General features: G+C 35.2%; 1 protein-coding gene across 3 annotated transcripts in view; it reads left to right on the top strand.

The window, feature by feature from the left end:
• The window catches only part of NUP35 (nucleoporin 35), a 32087-nt gene extending 14318 nt beyond the window's left edge, over positions 1 to 17769 (top strand). For all 3 annotated transcript variants that reach the window (XM_069469949.1, XM_069469956.1, XM_069469965.1), the window contains 5 exons: positions 11933 to 12074; positions 13529 to 13598; positions 14673 to 14801; positions 15867 to 16031; positions 17317 to 17769. In XM_069469949.1, coding sequence (XP_069326050.1) covers positions 11933 to 12074; positions 13529 to 13598; positions 14673 to 14801; positions 15867 to 16031; positions 17317 to 17394 — 584 coding nt within the window. In that variant the 3' untranslated portion in view covers positions 17395 to 17769. The remainder of the gene's footprint in view (positions 1 to 11932; positions 12075 to 13528; positions 13599 to 14672; positions 14802 to 15866; positions 16032 to 17316) is intronic.
• Positions 17770 to 20381: the final 2612 nt, after the last annotated feature.

The raw sequence follows: 20381 nt of genomic DNA, 5'->3' as shown, positions 1-20381 counted from the left end.
TGCTATAGCACCATGGTCCCCAACCCCTGGGCCTCAGACTGGTACTGGTCTGTGGCCTATTAGAAACCAGGCTGCACAGCAGGAGGTGAATGGCGGGCAACCAGTGGAAGTGTCATCTGTATTTACAGCCACTCCCCATTGCTCTCAGCACCGCCCGAGCTCCGCCTCCTATTAGATCAGCAGAAGCGTTAGATTTTCATAGGAACTCGAACTCTACTGTAAACTGCATACAAGGAATCTAGGTTGCACGCTCCTTATGAGAATCTAATGCTTGATTATCTTAGGTGGTGCCAATGCTGTGATGCTAGCACTGGAGAGTGGCTACAGATGCAAATTATCATTAACAGAGAGGTTAACAATGTAACAATAATAGAAATAAAGTACACAGTAAATGTAATGTGCTTGAATCATCCTGAAACCATTCTCCCCCTGCACACTGCCACGCGCCACTACCCCCTCATTCCATGGAAAAATTGTCTTCCATGAAACTGGTTCCTGGTGCCAAAAAGTTAGAGACTGGTGCTGTAGCACATTTGGGCTGCTTTTGTTGATGTGAGGACCTCAGAGTTCTGATAGTATTCCCAGAAGGGGAGAAAAAGGACTCTTCTTTTTCTGATCTGGGTTAGCATCTCCTTATATGAGCTCCTATTAAAGCTCTCTGTGCTTACCTCTTACTTTTTTACATCACTAGATTATGAACTCCTTCAGGACAGAGATTTTTTTCTATATATTCAGTGTTTACCCGATATAGAGCTGGGTCCAAAGGGCCTCAGTAAATATTTGTTGATTGAATATGTTGATTTATGTAAGTTGTAGTGAGTTGAATGGTGGCCCCCAAAACAACATGTACACATTCAAATCCCTGGAGCCTGTGACTGGCCTTATATCACCTCCAAAGTATGATTAAGTTAAGGATCTTCAGAGGAGGTTCTCCAAAAGGTAGAGAGTTAAGGAGGTGAGGGAGGGGGTGTGATCCTGCATTACCTGGATGGTCCCTAAATCCAATTCCAAGTGTCTTTATAAAAGACAGGAAGAAAGAAATTTGACACAGAAGAGGAGGAGAAACATACAGAAGAGAAGTGATGTGGTTAGAGGCAGAGAAGCAAGGGTGGGGAAACTGGGGCCTCACAGCCACATGTAACCTTCCAGATCCCCAATTGTGGTCTCTTGACTGAATCCAAACTTCACAAAACAAATCCCTTTTATTAAAAGGATATGTTCTGTAAAATTTGGATTCAGTCAAAGGCTACACTTAAGGATCCAGAATGCCACATGTTCTGTTGTTGTGGAAGCATGCAAGCAGTCACCAGAAGGTGGAGGAGGCAAGCAGTAGGTTCTTCTTAGAGTCTTCAGCATGCATGTGGCCTTTGCCAACAATTTGATCTTGGACTTCTGGCCTCCAGAACTGAGAGAGAATAAATTTCTGTTTTAAGCCATCCAGTTTGTGGTAATTTGTTACAGCAGCCACAGGAAAGGAATATAAGTATATAGTATTTTGAGGCAATGACATCCCAAACATCAATATCTACTACCAAGTATAAGAGGATTGGAATATTTGTATTCAATTTGGCAGGGCATAGTTTTTCTTTAATAACACTGAATAAACACTAACCTTACTCTAGATGTATTAGTTACTTATTGCTGCTAAACCATATTATCACAAATTAGCGACTTTAAACAGCTCAGATTTATTATGTTATAGTTCTAGAGGTCAGAATTCTGAAATAGGTCTCAGTGTGCTAAAATATAGGCTTTGTTAGAGCTGTATTCCTTCTGGAGACTCAGGGGAAAATCCCCGCCCCTTTTCCAGCTTCTAGTGGCTGCTCATATTTGGCTGGGCTTATGGCTCCCTACAGTCTTCAGAGCCAGCCATGGCAGGTGATTCTTTCTTACATCGCTCTTTTCCCTCTTCCTTCCTACTTAAAGACCCTCATAATTATATTGCATCCATGTGGATAATCTGGTATAATCCTATTTTTAATTGGTCACCAAATGCTTATTTAATTTCATGTCAAACTAGCCATGGTATCACTGAGTGGTCTCCAGTTATGGTGGGGGTAATATTTTATGTTTTACTCAAAATAATATAAATAGTTTTAAAAGATCAAATAGCACTTACATACTTATAATGAAATGCAGCAGCTTAGCTTTATTATGAACTAACCAGTCCAGATCCTAGAGCCATTCTTTTTGAACTTTACTTCCATATATCTAAATGAGATGCTGTAATAGTTTTCTGTTGCCACTGTAACAAATTAGTACAAATTTAGTGGCTTAAAACAACCTTAAAATTTATTCTCTTAGAGCTCTCTCAGGAGTCCAAAATCAGTTTCACTGGGCTAAAGTCAGGGTGTTGGTAGGATTGGTTCCTTCCGGAGGCTCTAGAGAAAATGTTCCCTTATTTTTTTCAGCTTCTATCTGTATTCTTGTTCATGCCGCCTTCCTCCATCTTTAAAGCACATCATTCCAATCTCTGCTTCCATCATCATTATCACCTTCTCTCTGAAATAAAATCTCCCTTTGCCTCCCTCTTATAAGGATACTTGTGGTTACATTTAGGGCCCACCTGAATAATTCTAGATAATCTCCCCATCTCAAGATCCATAATCACATCTGTGACATCCCTTTTACCACATAAGGTAGCATTCACAGGTTTCAGGGATTAGTACATGGTCATCTTGGAGGGCTGTGTAGCCAACCACATATGATTATATCGCTAATTCTAGATTTTCAGTTTTCAATTTTGCTGTTTTTCTTAAGGTAATTAAAGATATTCTATTTTATTTTCCCCCTAACATTATCTGAATATAATTATATCTAGCTTTATTCTTTTGTCATTGTTTATATTATTATGACTATGTAGAAACTCTTCAGTGCTGAACCAATTAGTATACTTCATCCTTTAGGTAAAACTCTTGCTTTTCCAATAGTTGACAATTCTTATTTTTAACCCTTAGTCTAAATCTAATTTTCTAAGTGCCATTTGTTCCCCTTATTTTAACCAAACTTTCTGTTGTTATGATAGATATCTTTTTGAGAATGCTAAGTTTCAAACATTTGTATATATTTCTAAAAATATATAGAAAAAATTAGTTGGGCATGGTGACTCGTGCCTGTAGTCCCAGCTACTAGAGAGGCTGAGGCAGAAGGATTGCTTAAGCCCAAGAATTTGAGGTTGCTGTGAGCTAGGCAGACATAATGGCACTGTAGCCCAGGCCACAGACCGAGACTCTGTCTCAAAAACAAAACAAAACAAAAACAAAACAAACAAACCAAAAACAAACAAACACAAAAACCCACATTTTTGTTTCTTAAATTGAGAACTTCTTTCTCTTAGCCTCTTTCTTGACTGTTTTCTGTTTTAACGTGGTATACAACTACCATCCTAGGATTTGCCTTAGCAAGTTTCTAGTGTTGAGTTCTTTTTCCTAGATAGCATGTCTTCCTCTTTCTTTATGTCCTAATTTTGGTGAAGAATATATTTCAGTAGGTTTCTAAGAAAGCTTGCATGGGAAGTGAAATTAAGACCTCATGTCAGAAATTTGTATTTCTATCTTCACACTTAATTTATGTTTGGCTGGGTATATAGTATTTGAGGTTGGAATTTTAAAGGCATCATACCATTGTTTCAGTGTTCTGTGGAAGTTATTTGTGGTGATGATTCCTGAGTATTTGTATGTGCCTTGTTTTGGAAAAATTTATGATCTCTCTATGGTTGGTATTCTCAATTTCTTAAATGTGCCGTGGTGTGGGACTTTTTCATTTGTTTGCCTGGGGAATTGATGAATTCTTTCAATCAAGATGCTTGTATCCTTCAGTTCTGGGAAACTTCCCTGTATTATGTTTGATAATGGCTTTCTCTCTGCTATTTCTGTTCCCTCTTTCTGGAATTTCTTCTGTTTGTGTGTTACAGCACTGTAGAGATTTCTACTTTTTCTCCCTTATGTTATCATTCATATCTCTGTTCTACTTTTCGAGAGACTTCCTCAATCAGTTTTTAAATTTTTTCTATCATTTTAATTTCTAAGAACTTTTTTTATGAGTAGTTGTTCTTTGTACTTAGAAATGTAGCATTCTGTTCTTTCTTGGGTAAAAAGTCTTAGCAGTGAGGTTAATAGTGGTCGTCTTCCTGCTCTTACTGTCTGGTCCCTTCTAGTTCTTTTTTTTTTTTTTTTCCCATCTATTTTATCATGGTGGAGGCATATTTATTGAATGAAGCATTAAGGAACTATTTGGAATCAGTGTGTATGTAGGGGTGAAACATTGACAGGAGGGTGGAATCGGTGGTGAGAAGCTGTTTTGTCTCTTACCGGGCTTCATTGTAAGGGTATTGGACAGTAAGCTTTCTTTTTGTTGGGAGAATCTAATTTGAGCATGTGTAGGGTTTTTTTTGTTTTGTTTTTTTTTGTTTTTTTTTTTTTGACAGAGTCTCACTCTGTTGCCCGGGCTAGAGTGAGTGCCGTGGCGTCAGCCTAGCTCACAGCAACCTCAAACTCCTGGGCTTAAGCGATCCTACTGCCTCAGCCTCCCGAGTAGCTGGGACTACAGGCATGCGCCACCATGCCCGGCTAATTTTTTTTGTATATATATATTTTAGTTGTCCATATAATTTCTTTCTATTTTTAGTAGAGACGGGGTCTCACTCTTGCTCAGGCTGGTCTCGAACTCCTGACCTCGAGCGATCCACCCGCCTCGGCCTCCCAGAGTGCTAGGATTACAGGCGTGAGCCACCGCGCCCGGCCTTTTGTTTTGTTTTGTTTTTAATTTTCCCAGTGAAGAATCCTTTAATTCTCTGCCTTAATGCCTTAAGCTGTTGTTCTGAATGTATACGGGCAGGGGCGGAGCAGTGTCCTTTTCAATATGCCACTTTTCACTTAATCTCCTTGCAGTTCTTCTCTACTGTGACTGGACTCCTTGAGTCTTGAGCTGTTCGGGTTTCTTTGTTCAGAGACAAAATCCTTGGTCCTGGAGGGGCAGAGTGACAATTACCTGGCTGCCTAGGATGAGGAGGGGCCTGGCATCTGAGTCCCACATACTTTAGTTTTCCTTGATTCAGCTAGGAACCTTTCACAGTAACAGTGGTCTCCAAAACCTGAGATTTTCTAGAATGATTGTCATTAGGTGTCTGAGAGAGATTCAGTTCACCATGCTCCATTGGATGTTGTATCCATTTAATATGCTTTTTGGGTACAATGAGTGTGCCAAACCTCAAAGTCTGATTAAACAGTCCCTGTAAGATTGGCATTGCTTCAGACCCCAGCTGCAAGTTTGGGGGTCCCCAGGGCCACCATCACTTCAGACCAGCTGGCTATAAATTTGGGGATTCCCAAGACTACTGTAATGTTTGGCAATTTACTAGAAGGCTCAGAGAACCTGCTAAAAGTACTTTTTTACGTATATTTACTTAAAAAAGTCCTTTTTAAGTATATTTAGGGTTACAGTTTTATTATAGCAAAAAGATGCAAATTAGAACCAGCCAAAGGAAGAGACACATAGGGTGAAGTCTTGCAGGGTTCCAAATGTGAAGCTTTCCTTCCATTGTCCTTTGGGGCATGTATTATCCTCCCAATGTGGATATATGGCAATACATATGGAGTATTACCAACTAGGGAAGCTTACTGGATCTTTCATGTTAGAGTTTTTATTGGAGTTTGATGATGTAGGCATGATTGAAGTCTTTGATCAAGTGGTTGAACTCATTCTCCAGTCCTCTTCCTCTTCTCAGAGGTGGGATGATATTACGTGATTGAAACCTCCAACCCTTTTATTACATGGGTGGTCTTTCTGGAGTGACCAGCCTCCAACATGAGTCACATTGTTAGCATAAACTTATCAAGTGCAGTCTTTAGGGGCCCACCAGGAATAACAAAGACACTGGTATTGCTGGGGAAATTCCCAGAGTTAAGAGGTTAGCCCATGGGAACTGGATGAAGGCCAGACCTCTTGTTGAGCAGAGACCAAGTTCTTTATCACATATTGTGCTACTTTGTCTCATGATAAGCAGGTAACATAATACTGCCAGGAACCTTTTGTCCAAGTTTCTTTTGCCATATATTTGTTTAAAATTTACTACTCTCTTTTATCTCGTTTTTATTTAGGTTAGTGGTCTATTTTGAAATAATTGAATCTGTTCTTTAATTGAAGATACTTTCATAAAGGGTAATAAGGTCTTTTGACCTCTGCTTTAGTCTGATCTTATGAAGAATGTTTGAATAGTGATTTACCAAGGGAGACACATTACAGTCCAATTTGTTGTGGTTTGATAGGCACATTTTATTTTCATCTTATAAAGCATAGCATGTAGGTACCAGAAGGCTGATTGAAAGGAAGTAAAATCAGTGGAGCAATTAAACATTAACTAGGTGGGGGGCAATTATGCTAAAGTTATGTAAATAGTTTTAGATTATGTATAAGTAATTATATTTTTCAGAGTAGTTGACAGGGCAAAAATTAGATTGCTTATTCGTTTGAGACTTAATTTTGACTTGTTTTATTTTTAAAGGTCATAATGGTTGTCTCAATTTGAGCCTTCATTTAATTTCTTGCTTGAAGGTTATTACATGATGTAGCATAACTAAATTGTACCTTCTTAATGGTAACATACAACATGGAAAATTTGAATTGGCTTCAAATTTTGTACTAAAATGCCTTTTACTGTCTTTGGTTTGTTAATGACGTCTTTGTAGTAAGAACTAAATTCATTTAAGGGTATCTTGTATGAATGTGTGCTTCTGCTTACTTCCTAAAGGGATAGTTGATTAGTTAGTTGATAAGCAGATTTTTAAAAACACAGCAGTTGTCAAAGTGGGATGGTCACTTTAAATCAGACTTATTTTGGGAATATATTGAATAGGTTGAATATCCCTTATCAGAAATGTTTGGGACCAAAAGAGTTTGGGACTTTGGACTTTTTTGGATTTTGGAATATCCTTATTATACTTGTTGGGCATTGAAAAAAATCTCAAATCTGAGATGCTCCAATAGCATTTCTTTGAGTGTTATCTTGGTGCTTAAAAAGTTACAGATTTTGGAGTGTTTTGGATTTTGGATTTTCAGATTTGAAATGCCTAGCCTGTACCTATTAAATGCATCTATGGTGATGAAGAAAAAGAAGAATTGTTAAAATGTATCATAGGATATGTGTAGTTTAACATTCCTTTAAATTATTTACTTTGTATTTTCTTCTTTTTATTAGCTTAAACTAAGTTTTAAAAGTCAGATAATTCCACAAGACTTGAGCCATGTAATAAACTGGGATTCCATTCTCTTTTATATACTTTTTCTCACAAGTTAATAATTGTTGCATACCTTCACTTCCTTGATTGCTTTTATAAAAATATTTGAATATTGGCTTCTCAAACTTTCTGGCTGTTAAATTGTTTTTTAGCCTGGTACTTGACTACTGTTAACATAAACATATAGGTAGTCTTGAGCATCTTTCCTTTTTTTCTAGTAGGGTCTAGGATAGTGTTCTAAATTAAATACCTTCTTTAATAAGCCTAATAGATCTGATGTGATCTGAAACATATTTTACCTGAAGGAAAGTTCATATTAATTGGTTAAATTAGACTAGTTCTGGTTTGTATGTTTGAGTTCAAAGAAGTCTATAGCATACTCAAAGAGTTGAGATTTTTGAAATTCTTAGGTGATCATATTTTTCCCTTCAGTTAGAATCATATTGAAGCATTGTAGTTTTTACTTGATAACTTTAACTTTTGATCCTGTTCAGGGTATAGTTTTGTTTTAATATTGTTTGGAGGCAAGAGATGGACATCATTCCTGGAAGTCTTTTAGAGTTGACTCTATGAATATATTCGTGCTGTTGATGCAAAAGAGTAATTGTACCAAAATGCATAATTTATGTTGAAGTTTTATTAAAACAGTTAACTTTTGTGAGTTCTTGTCTGCTATCTCATTTGATTTGTGGAATAACAGATAAGTCTTGCATTATAGGTTCATTACAGATACAATTAAGGGAAAATAACATATATTGAACCTTATAAACATGCTCTCTTGATCTTCAGCTGCCTAGATAAGTATTTTACATACACATGTACCTTGTGTTCTTCATAGGTAAAATGGAGGTGATGTTTTTATTTTATAGGATTTGCTATTAGGGTAAATATGAATACATGTAAAGCATCTAAAATAGCTCCTTGTGTATAGCATAAGTACTCAGTACATGCTGGTGATCATCATCATTAATATTGTTTTATTTTAATTGTTCTGTTGTAATATTTGAGAAATGAAGCTCAGTATATTTGAAAAAAAGCTCAAGATTTTATTTTTTAATTTGACCTTTTGAATATAAAATCTTAAGACTAGCTTGATTCTTCAGTCCATCTTTGTGATTGGCTAATAGTGTGTTACTGTGTCTGGCCATTTTATAGCTTGTCTGTTACAACAATGTCCTTTTGTATGGCTCTGAGGAAATCAGTCTATATTTATGAATAGGAAATTAAAACTCGGTAACCCTTTTTGTGTCTCAGTTTGGATTTGAATAGTGGCTTTATTATTCATTTCCAAATTGGTCTCATCCCTGTAAATTTTTTTGTTAGGCATTTATAAGGCATATAGGAGGTACCTGACACAAGATCAGCTATCCGTGGAAAAGAACTCAAACTCTGTAAAATAATTTAAAGAAGTTTATTCTGAGCCAGATATGTGTGACCATGTCCTGGAGAGCCACCCCCAGGAAGCCTTGGGCAAGTGGTCCTGCTGCGTGTTTGGGTTACGGTTTGGTTTTATATTAATACATTTTAGGGAGACAGGAATCACACATAAAGTCATAAACCAATACATGGAAAGCATACATTGGTTTGGCCCGAAAAGGCAGGACATCTTGAAGTGGGACATTACAGGTTATAGGTGGATTTAAAGATTCTTTGATTTGTAATTGGTTAAGGATATGAAGCTTTGTCTGAAGGCTTGGAATAGGCCGGGTGTGGTGGCTCTCACCTGTAATCCTATCACCCTTGGCGGCCGAGGCGAGAGGATCGTTCGAGGTCAGGAGTTCAAGACCAGCCTGAGCAAGAGCGAGACCCCCATCTCTACTAAAAATAGAAAGAAATTAGCTGGACAACTAAAAACATATATGGAAAAAATTAGCCAGGCATAGTGGCACATGCCTGTAGTCCCAGCTACTCGGGAGGCTGAGACAGAAGGATTGCTTAAGCCCAGGAGTTTGAGGTTGCTATGAGCTAGGCACTCTAGCCCAAGCCACAGACTGAGACTCTGTCTCAAAAAAACAAAACAAAACAAAAAAAGGCTTGGAATGTTTTAAGTTAAGGAAGTCTGTTAATCAGAGACAAGCCACTGCCACTGGATATTGATGACCTGTAGGTGTGGTTTAACCTTTGTCTTATATGACCTTAGGCTTGTTAATGATTTTATATCTTATTGTTACAAGAAATAACTCGAAAAGTGACAGGGCATAATTAGGTGTGTCTGACCTCCCTTTTCATGGCCAGCAACTCAGCTTTAAGGTTTTTTTTATTTTTAGAAGTCCCCTTGGCCAAGAGGGAGTCAATTCTGTTGGCTGGGAGGCTAAGCTTTTATTTTCGTTTATACAGTATTACCACAATATATGTTTTTTGAGGGTAAAATGTGGTCTATTAGTATAGAAAATTTTGAGTTGAAGTTATAAAAATTTCCTCATTGAATAACCTCTAAGTTTTTAACATGCTAATGTACATTCTAAATATCATATCATGATAAAATAGTATATAGCTTTTTATAAACCTTCTATCACAGTAGCTTTTATTTTTCTCCTATAGACAATCTTTATTTTTTAAGAATATTCTTTGAGAAATCCATTTGACTGTAAATATTTTGGAATTACTTAAGGCGATAGTAGTGAGAATGTGTTAGGCTAAGGACCCTCTAGAGAATCAGTAAAAATGGAGTGTGACTCATATACATGGCCATGTAAAACGGTGGTTTTGAAACTACCTAGTTTCAGGACCCTCTTTTCACCTTGAAGACCAAAGAGCTTTTGTTTATATGGATTATAGCTATTGATATTTAGTGCATTAGATATTAAAACAGAAAATTTTAAAAATTATGTATTCATTTAAAAATAGTTAAGCTGTTTCATATAAACATAAATAACTTTTCTGAAGTGAAAAGTTACTATTTTCTAAAAGAAAAAGTTATGAGAAGAATGACATTGTTTTATGTCTTTCAGACATGATAAAATATAGCTGAATTCTCAGGAATCTGCTTCTGCATTTAACCTGAATCTATTGAAATCTCATCAAGTAGCCTCTGGAAAAGTCCATTGTAACACTTACGACAGAGTGAGAGTGAAGAAAGCAAATGAAACATTGTATTTTTATGAAAATAATTTTGACTTGGCTGATCTCATCAGAGGGTCTTGGGAAGTAAAGGGTCTCTAGACCACACTTGTAGAACTGCTGTAGTAAACACAGGTGTTAACTAGATTACTGGCTAAGAGTTCGTGCTTTGGATTCTGATTGCCTGAATTGGAATTTCAACATCCCTTCTGGATGTTATTTAATATTACCCCATTTCCTAATTTGTTAAGTGGAGTTACTAATAGTACCTATCTTACAGGGTTGTTAGAATTAAGTGAAATTTCACATGTAAGGAATGATGTAATAATTAAGCACTTAATAAAATGCTACCTCTTATTGTCATTTTGAAATTTTAGTCCTCTTATGTCACCCTTGTTCAGAATTTTCCATTGGTTCCCCACCTCACGTTGAGGTAAAAGCCAAAGCCTTTAGAGTGGTTTACAAGATTTTTCTTCATGGTCTGGCATGTTGTTACCTCTATGTTTTCATCTCCTTGCTTTAACCTCATATCCCTCTCCCTTACTGTGCAAAAATAGTGGCCTCCTTGCTGTTCATCTAACACAAGTCATATTTTTTCTCAGGGCCTTTACTCTTCTTATTTTCTTCACCTAATATTTACTTCTTCAGATATTGACATTTTCTGTTCTCCTTCATTTTTTTGCTTTAATAGCACCTCAGTAAAATCTTTTTTTATTTAACCCTTCCACACAAATAATAATTATCTCCCTTCTCTGCATAAGTTTTTTCTCTACAGGATTTTCTGTTTTCTAACATACTAACATAAATATTTGCATATTTGTCTGTCTTCCTCAGAATTTAGGCTCCATTAGGCATAGGTGTTTTTTGTTTTTTTTTGGTCTAACTTGTTTACTGCTGTATCCTTAATACCTAGAATGATGCTTGGTGCATATTTAAATGCTGAAGAAATATTTCTTGAATGCGTGTATCATTATTGCTACTGCAAAGATGAAAATAGTCTCTGCTTCTCCAAAATGTGTAATCTTAATTGGACGGTGCCTCTGAGATAAAATGAACATGTAAAGTGTGTAGCATGGCATGTTGGACACATAGAAGTACTCACTAATTGGTAGCTGTTACTGAAGGATAAGAAACAACAGGATAAGACATTTTAGATAACAATGATCTGAATAAAAGAGAACTGCATTCACATTTTATGGGGTAGGGTGGATACTATTTAGGGACATACTGGAAAAATAAGGTTGGCACCATATTGTGGGGGCCAAAGCATTTGTATTTTGTTCAGTGGGCAACAAGTTTTTGAATATTTTTAAGGCAGAGGTGATGAAAGTGGTAGGTTTGGAATAAGAATCCAACAAAAGTCTTCATGGTTGACTGGAAGATCCTTCTGGTATAGGTTTAACCAGAAATTAATAAAGCATTTAGCAAGTTTATAATAAAACATTTGCAAAATCATGAATGATGCCCAGTTATTAATTCCTCTCATTGTATGATAGTATGAAATTGCCATTTGATCACTTGTGTGTTTTCAACCATGTAATTGCCAACTTTTAGTATACTTCATTTAAAACTAAGATCTTTGATTTAAAATAAACTAAGATGTTTATATTGGTAACTAACTAACTATACTGCTATAGGGCAAAGTATGTTTAGTCCAGCAAATATTGGTCAGCCACGAAAGACAACGTTATCTCCTGCCCAGCTGGATCCTTTTTATACTCAAGGAGATTCTCTGACTTCAGAAGATCACCTCGATGACACTTGGGTGACTGTGTTTGGGTAAGGTTTTGGATCATTTACCTTCCTAAAAATACCCCCACTCCAATTTTATAATGAATATTATCAAACATACAGAAAAATTGTTTATGTTTAGATTTTTATATCCTCTCATAAAATGTCTGCATGTTTTTGAACATGTATGTCCACTCTTAAGTCTGTTTTTCAGGCTCGATAGTAGCAGTCTCACTTTTAACTTTTAGATAAACTACTTGAAGTACTGCTAAGTCCTTTTTTTCATATTTTAAGGCATAACTTTCTCAGCTATTTTGTTACTTTTAGTAACCTAATCCTCTTTATGAAATTAATTGCAAGATCTGAAGCATTTTCCTTTAAGGGTTAAAACATTTTATTTTGATCATGCATTATATTTTATAATGCATTATAAATGTTTCTTCTTTTATGACCTTTTCCCGGCTGACTTAATGTCGTCATGAAATACCATTTATCTGTTGTGAGTGATTCTTCCATATTGGAGTAAAGTGGCCCAAGATTCCTAGAATTACGGGGTTTTTTGGTTAATACCTCCCTCACTTATAGCCATTATTTCTCCTTTTCATTTTTGTTTCTTTATCTCTGCTCTGTAGGCACCCCATTTCCTTTGTTGTTTTTCTTTGGGATTAGAAATCTCATATCCAGAGTTATATAAATAAAATTCCAGTTCTGAATGCAGTACGTATTTTACTCAGATTTTAATGTGTTTACTGTCTTATTTATTTTTGTGACTCAGATATTTTTCTTTAGGGTTCTAATCCAAGCTACAGATCAATGAAGTTAGTGGTTAAAGAACCTCCAGATAGATGTTTCTACACTACTGATAGTGGTTATTGTTTTCAGATTGAAAATACCTTTATTGTTAGGACTATCAAAGTAATAATGTCTCATTGTAAGGAATTCAAACCATACAAGAACTTTATAAAGAAGAAAGTAAAAGTCACTTAGAATTTTCCCATACAGAGATTTGGTAACCATCCTTTTAAATGATTCTGTACCATTGCTATTAGTGCTAAGTTTTATTTTTGTTTTATTTAAATTTCAGAATTTTTAGGTAATGCTTGATGCATAATGATATGTCTCTGTAATTTATAATTCTTTCCCTTTCAATAACCATAGTATACTTAAATATTGTATATAAACCACACTATAAAATATATATGATCTGCAACTTAGATCTTTTCTGTGAGATGTGATAATGACAGAGTTAGAATTTTTAGAGATTTCAGAGGTATAATCTGGGGATGGAGAAGAATGGCTGAGTCAAAACTAACATTAAGGTATTTGCTTTTGAGGGACTTTATATTGACAGGGGCCCACATAGGGGAAAACAGGATGTTCAAGAATCTATTAATGTTCTAGACAGTTGGAGGGAATTTATCTTGAAACACTTGTAAGTATGGTAATTTGCATTTGTATTGATAATGGAAGTTGACTGTTTCATTTGGACAACTCTTTTTCAGGTTTCCTCAAGCATCTGCTTCCTACATATTACTACAATTTGCACAATATGGGAATATCTTAAAACATGTGGTAAGGCTTAATTTTTTTCAATTCAGGATTTTGGCTAAGGAAGGATTAGCCAAAGAAACTTGGCTTCTGAATTTTGTCTATTTTTCCTAAACTTTATAATTGTTTTAAGTTTTGATAGAATATGTCCTTTGGAATCTTGAAGGTTGGAAGTTGCATAGTGTTTGATAAAAAGAGGAGATAAGGAAAACGGTGAGAATTTCAGGATCCATTCCCCCTTTCTTAAATAGTTTATAGTCTCTTAAAGATTATGCTAAATATTAAATACTGGCTTCCAAGTTAAGCTTGTTTTACTGGGGAATAAAAGAAGGAAAAAAAGTTTCGCAGTTTATAGAATTTTTAGAGCTTCTCAGCTTAGAGCTTTAAAAAATTGTCTTGCGCAAGTTATAAATAAAAAATCTTTTTTCTGTTACTAGAGATTGACTTAAGTCCTACACAAAATCAAATTGAATACAGTTTTAAAAAATTGTATAGCAACAAGCACTGGTAAGACTTTTTTATAATAAACAATTCTTTTGAGAATTTCTTTACTTTTCAGAGAATATTTGCCACATATTCTTTATTTTAGAGAATTGAGAACTAGATAGAGATTATTAATACTGTTTCCATAGGATTTTTGTTGAACCCTAGTATACAGCTTTTTATAGGGCATCAAGAAATGGAAGTAAATTTATCTTTACATTGTTTCTTTCTATTTTCTTTCTTTTTTTGCTCCCTGAGACCAGGTCTTGCTCTGTTGCCCAAGCTAGAGTGCTGTGGCCTTATCATAGCTCACCTCAGACTCCTGGGCGTAAGTGGTCCTCCTATCTCAGCCTCCTGAGTAGCTGGCACTACAGGCGCACACCATCATGCCTGGCTAATTTTTAAAAAATTTTTTTGTAGAGATGGGCTCTCCTATGTTGTCCAGGTTGGTTTTGAACTCCTGGCCTCATGCGATCCTCCCACCTCGGCCTCCCAAAGTGCTGGGATTATAGGCATGAGCCACCATGCCCGGCCCTGTTTCTATTTTCTAATAGAATTCATTAGGTGTAAATTTCATATATTTTAGTTTTTAAGAAACAACTTCATTCTTTGCAGATGTCTAACACAGGAAATTGGATGCATATTCGTTATCAGTCTAAACTGCAGGCTCGGAAAGCCTTAAGCAAAGATGGGAGGATTTTTGGAGAATCCATCATGATTGGTGTAAAACCCTGTATTGATAAAGTAAGTTGTTGATGATGTAAGGAAAAGAATCTATATGAAGAGCACGAGACTAAGTATTGAAATTGGTGGTCGTGTCACTTGGCTTCACTTGGCCTCTCTTTCTTAGTTTGTAAAATATGGTTATTTACTGGATTCTTCATGGTAAGCCCAAAGGTATTTAATCATAAGACTTTAGCGATAATCTATCCCAACCCCTCATTTTTCAGATAAAGAGGCTAAGAAGGCTTTGGTAACTTGTCCAGAGTTGTTAAAGGTGAGGCCTAGATTTTAGGTCTCTTGACTAGGAGCCCATTCTCTTTCTTCCTCAAAGCAGTATCAGATTCTTTAAGTACTTGAATGGTGCTATTTCAGAATGAATTATTTCATGTGAATGGTAACTGATAGTTAACTTTTGAGTGGCTGAAGCTTTTTGTTAGTCATTTCTATTTGAAGATATTAAAAAGTTATTCTGTATTTATATACTTATTAAATAATACAGTGTACAATTTAAACTTTGTGGCTTGTAAAATCATTGTGAACATTCCTTAGGTATGTGTACTTACGTACTTGTACTACGTACCAGGAACTGCCTGGTGTTGGCTGGTGTGTATACACATTAATGAACAAAGCAGATGTGGCTCCTGGTCTTATAATCTATTATAAGTATATAGTTGTATAATTATTATTCTGTGCTGTAACAGATGTTTGCAGAAGCTAGAGGAATATTTGGGGTTACTGAGTCTCAAATAGCTTTGGACTTTGATTTTCCCCTCTAATCTAGGTTTCCTCAAGAATTCTCTTTTTTGTCCTTGCTGATTTTTTTCATAGTGTTTGTTAGGAGATTCTTATTCTTGTGGTCTGTAATTGTATTGAGGTTGTTTTAGGTCACTGAAGTGAGATTTCTGGTTGAGTGTTAGGTCTCAAATGCTAGCTAAGAAGCATATATTTTCTCAAGCCTAAAGTAATTTGAAAGGTTAATTAGATTAAAGTATGCCTCTTTTGATGCAATTTTTATTGTAAGTGGGATATAATATTGGATAATATGTATTACATCTATAAACAGGAGTTGTTTCTTTGTTTCTGCAGAGTGTTATGGAAAACAGTGACAGATATGCTTTATCATCTCCATCTCTAGCCTTTACACCACCAATCAAAACTTTAGGCACACCAACACAACCTGGAAGTACTCCTAGGATTTCTACCATGAGACCTCTTGCTACAGCATACAAAGCTTCTACTAGTGACTATCAGGTATGTTAAGGCTTTGATTAAAAAAATGTACTTTGAAGGCTGAGTACATGTTTAGCTTTTTCATTGGATTGATTTAATACAATCCAATGCCATTAATATTTCATGCTGGGGTGATTACTTTGATGAAATCTTTAAACTTTTTTTTTTTTTTTTTTTTGAGACAGAATCTCACTCTGTTGCCCAGGCTAGAGTGAGTGCCGTGGCGTCAGCCTAGCTCACAGCAACCTCAAACTCCTGAGCTCAAGGGATCCTCCTGTCTCAGCCTCCCGAGTAGCTGGGACTACAGGCATGCACCACCATGCCCGGCTAATTTTTTTTTTTTTTCTATATATATTTTTAGCTGTCCATATAATTTCTTTCTATTTTTAGTAGAGATGGGGTCTCGCTCTTGCTCAGGCTGGTCTCGAACTCCTGAGCTCAAACGATCCGCCCACCTCGGCCTCCCAGAGTGCTAGGATTACAGGCGTGAGCCACCGCGCCCGGCCGAAATCTTTAAACTTTTAAAATTCCATATTTTGAAGTTTGTATGTTGGTCAATTGGAAACTTATCTTGAAGTTTTAAAAAATTTCTTTGTCATTCCTTAAAATATTTTGAGAGTTTGTTATTTTAGTTTTTTCTTTTGTCATTCCTTAAAACATTTTGAGAGTTATTTTAGTTTTTTCTAAGTTATATTTGCGTACATACAAAGTATCTATTGTATACATCTTTGGCATGAAGGAACATTAAAACCCTATAAAACTGATGACTAAATCTGATGGTATCACAAATGAAGAGCCTTAGGTTGAAGTAGCTTTGGTTATCAAAAGAAGACATTGACCAGCTCCTATTCAGAGAGAAAAAATTCCTCATTTCAAAAAAGTTTAAAGAAGTTCATTACATTCTTTGAAGAATGCTAGAAGTATTGTGACTCTCACTCAGTATGTTATTCTCTTGCTAATTAGCCAAGTGTTCTGAACTTAACCAGCTGCAGATACAGGTCCTGAAATAGTCACTTTAGTTTATAATACCGATATTTTAAATTCCACTTCTTGCAGCTTTTATGTTATTTGTTCAGTTTTCTAATTTAAGAAACAAATATTATTTGCTTTGCCAAAGGAATACAATTTTGCCATTCTTACTAGCATAAGAGTATTCTAAGGCCATATTTTAACTTTTAAACTATATAATTTAGTATTATTAAATGCATTATAATGTTTCTCTTTTAAATTAGCTATTAATTGTAGAATTGACTGTAACATTAAAGAAACAATGACCTAACAATTTTTTTGTGTGTTTTTTTAATAGGTTATTTCTGACAGACAAACTCCAAAAAAAGATGAAAGTCTTGTATCAAAAGCAATGGAATACATGTTCGGCTGGTAGTATAGTAACAGCTAAGAACTCAACTACCAAGGAGAAGGTTGCTACACTAAAACAGAGTTAGCAGAGTACTGCTGGTTTCCTTTGGTTAGTTATATAACCACTCCTGGCAGTATTGGACAGCTATCTCACACTTCTTTTAAAAAGAAGCCTTTTTCTTTAAGGATACAGCCTACTTGTAGCTCGCACTTTAAAAGATGCTTGAGATACATTTTAAAGAAAACTAAAAATCCCTGTAAACAGGATTTTGTGCTTTCTATTTTAGTGCATGCTTAAGCACAAAAAACTCAGCGTTGATTACTGTAAGTTAAATAATTGAATTTGTGGTGAGGCTTTGTAGTCTTCATGAGAAGGTGGGGTGAATTTCATGAAGGGGAACTCTAGCTGCTTCTACCAAGACATAAAGATTATAATTAGCAATTTGAATTATGGTCTTTTAATTTAGATAGTATTTAATATTTTAATTATCTTTGTTTGTATATGTACTGTTGTGGATTGTTATCTTTCACTATTCTAAAACAAAAACATTCTTTTTAAAAACCTTCTAAAGTTTCTTAATAATAAACTTTGTCAGTTGTATTGAACATTTTTTGAAAGGGTGATTTTTGTATTATAAAAAGTTTAAAGTGTTCACTGAAATAGAGCGAATATGTCATGAACCTTCCTATGCCTGTAATCTAGCTTTAATTACCATTAAATTTTGCCATACTTGTTTCTTTTCTTCCCCTTTTGTTTAAAGCACATCTCAGATGTAATGTCATTTTTATCTAAATACTTGCAGATATATCATGAAAGAACATTTCCATATGTAATTACAATGTTAGTATTCCACCTGACAAAATTAATAATAGTGTCTTAATATCTAAAATTCAGTCCATTTAAAAATTTTCTAATTGTCTCCAAACTATAATACTTATGGTTGGCTTGTTCAAATCATGATCTAAACTTAGGTCTACACAATAAATTTTGTTTTGTCTGTTAAATGTCTTAAAATCTAATTTAGCTTCCTTTCTTCTTCCTACCATCCAGCATACCGTGACTTGAAGGAACTGTGTGCATTGCCTGCAGAGTTTCCCACAGTTTGAATTTAGTCAGTTGCTTTCTTGTTCAACTTGTTCATTTATTCCATATCCTAGAAGTTAGATCTAAAGAAGATTAGATTCTGATTTTTTTTTTTTTTTTTGGCAAGAATACTTGATATGGTACAGTTTATATTAAATCAAGAGGCATTTCATTCTGTTTGCCTCATTTTAAAAATTATGCCCAGATTGTTCATTGGACATATGGGCAGAAGCCTGACACCTTCATTGGAAAGTTCCTTATGATCTTTTTACTTGATTTTTTTTTTTTTTTTTAATTTTCTTGAGAGACAGGGTCTCTTTCACCCAGGTTGGAGTACATTGGTGCAGTCAGCACTCTGTACCCTCGGACTCCTGCCTCAAGTGAGACTCCTGCCTCAGCCCCTCGAGTAGCTAGGACTACAGGTGGGTACCACCATGGCTGGCTAGTTTAATTTTTTTGTAGAGATGAGGTCTTGCTGTGTTGCACAGGCTGGTCTTAACTCATGGTCTCAAGCAATCCTCCCACGTCAGCCTCCTGAAGTGCTGGAATTACAGGCATGAGCCACTGTGCCCAGCCTGAAAAGGAAGATTTTAATTGAAATGACCTGAATTGAAAAAACATGACCTTAATACATGTATCTAGGTAATCTGCATTTGTCCTTATCTTTAATATTAATACGTTTTTTTAGATAACATGAAAGGTTTTGATATGCATTTTAAATCACAGCAAACTACTGTTGAAGACTTGTTTAGCTCTCTGAGATGAAACAATACTAAGGAATATACTGGCATGGGTAAAAATTCATTTGTCATTATCTTTATAGAGTACTTTTACTCTGAAAACTCACATTGAAGTCTTTCTCCTCCAACTTAAAATAGGATTATATAATATAATCTATTTCATTATATGCAGAACTCAATTATGCAAGGTAGAACTGGCTACTAAATTCCATTAAAAAACTTACATTTGTATTTGAGTTATACTCATTTTTGTAAATGGATTTTTTTTTTTTTTTGGTTTATCGGAGGGGACATTTTATTTCTATAGGCCTCTATGGAGTATAAAGTTTTCTTTCTGGCTAAAAATGCTTGCTTGCTATAATTTGGGTTTGTTTTTTCCCCCAACATCCATATCTTACTCATCTTTGTTACATCATTTATTTTAAAAGATTCAGGAAACTCTTAGGAAGCAAGCTGACTTACTTTTGAATACTACACAAAAACAACAAGAGGGATGTCTGTGAAGTTAAAAAAGTTACCCTGAACCAAGCTTTATTTTATAAGTTCAGAAAACATAAGTTTCCTTTATAAGTTCCCACAAAAATAAGTAACATAAAATTATAGTCATGCAAAGTTGTTACAAAAAAGGATAAGAAACAGAAATAACATTTTTATAGACATTGAAACACACCAGAAAGGCATGCTCATTAAAATGGATAATATCTATGACCTATTACTTAAAACTGAGTTATGAGATGTTTAGAAAATGATATAAGACATGAAAGAAGAACAAAAATCAAGTTGAAAAACTTAGAAAGTATTAGAAATTAATGAAAAATCACACAAATGAAGACTGAACTAGAATAAGCAAAAGCTGATGAACAACAATGCCCTAAGGGAAATAGGCATTAGAAATCAGAAAAGAGATAAAAAAGTAGCAGAGATATGGCAAATTTTAGAGATAGAAAGGAAAAGATGTATTCACAGAACAATATGAAATGGAATACTTTGCTGGATTAAAAGGAGTTGGAACTACATGTTGGAGGAGCGCCCTGCCTAGTTGAAAATACAGTCCTGGAACAAGCAACAGCAAGATAACAAGGTGTACAAACTTTGGGACTGGCTATCTAGACAAAAATAGCAAGTGACTTACAGGAGCAAGGCTTAACACCACTGTATTAGGAGAAAAAAAACTTAACGGTTTGTGGA

This window comes from Eulemur rufifrons, chromosome 1 (assembly GCF_041146395.1).
Source record: "Eulemur rufifrons isolate Redbay chromosome 1, OSU_ERuf_1, whole genome shotgun sequence".
NCBI classification, from domain to species: domain Eukaryota; kingdom Metazoa; phylum Chordata; class Mammalia; order Primates; family Lemuridae; genus Eulemur; species Eulemur rufifrons.
The sequence above is the reverse complement of the archived record's forward strand: the minus strand, read 5'-3'. Positions and strand labels throughout refer to the sequence as shown.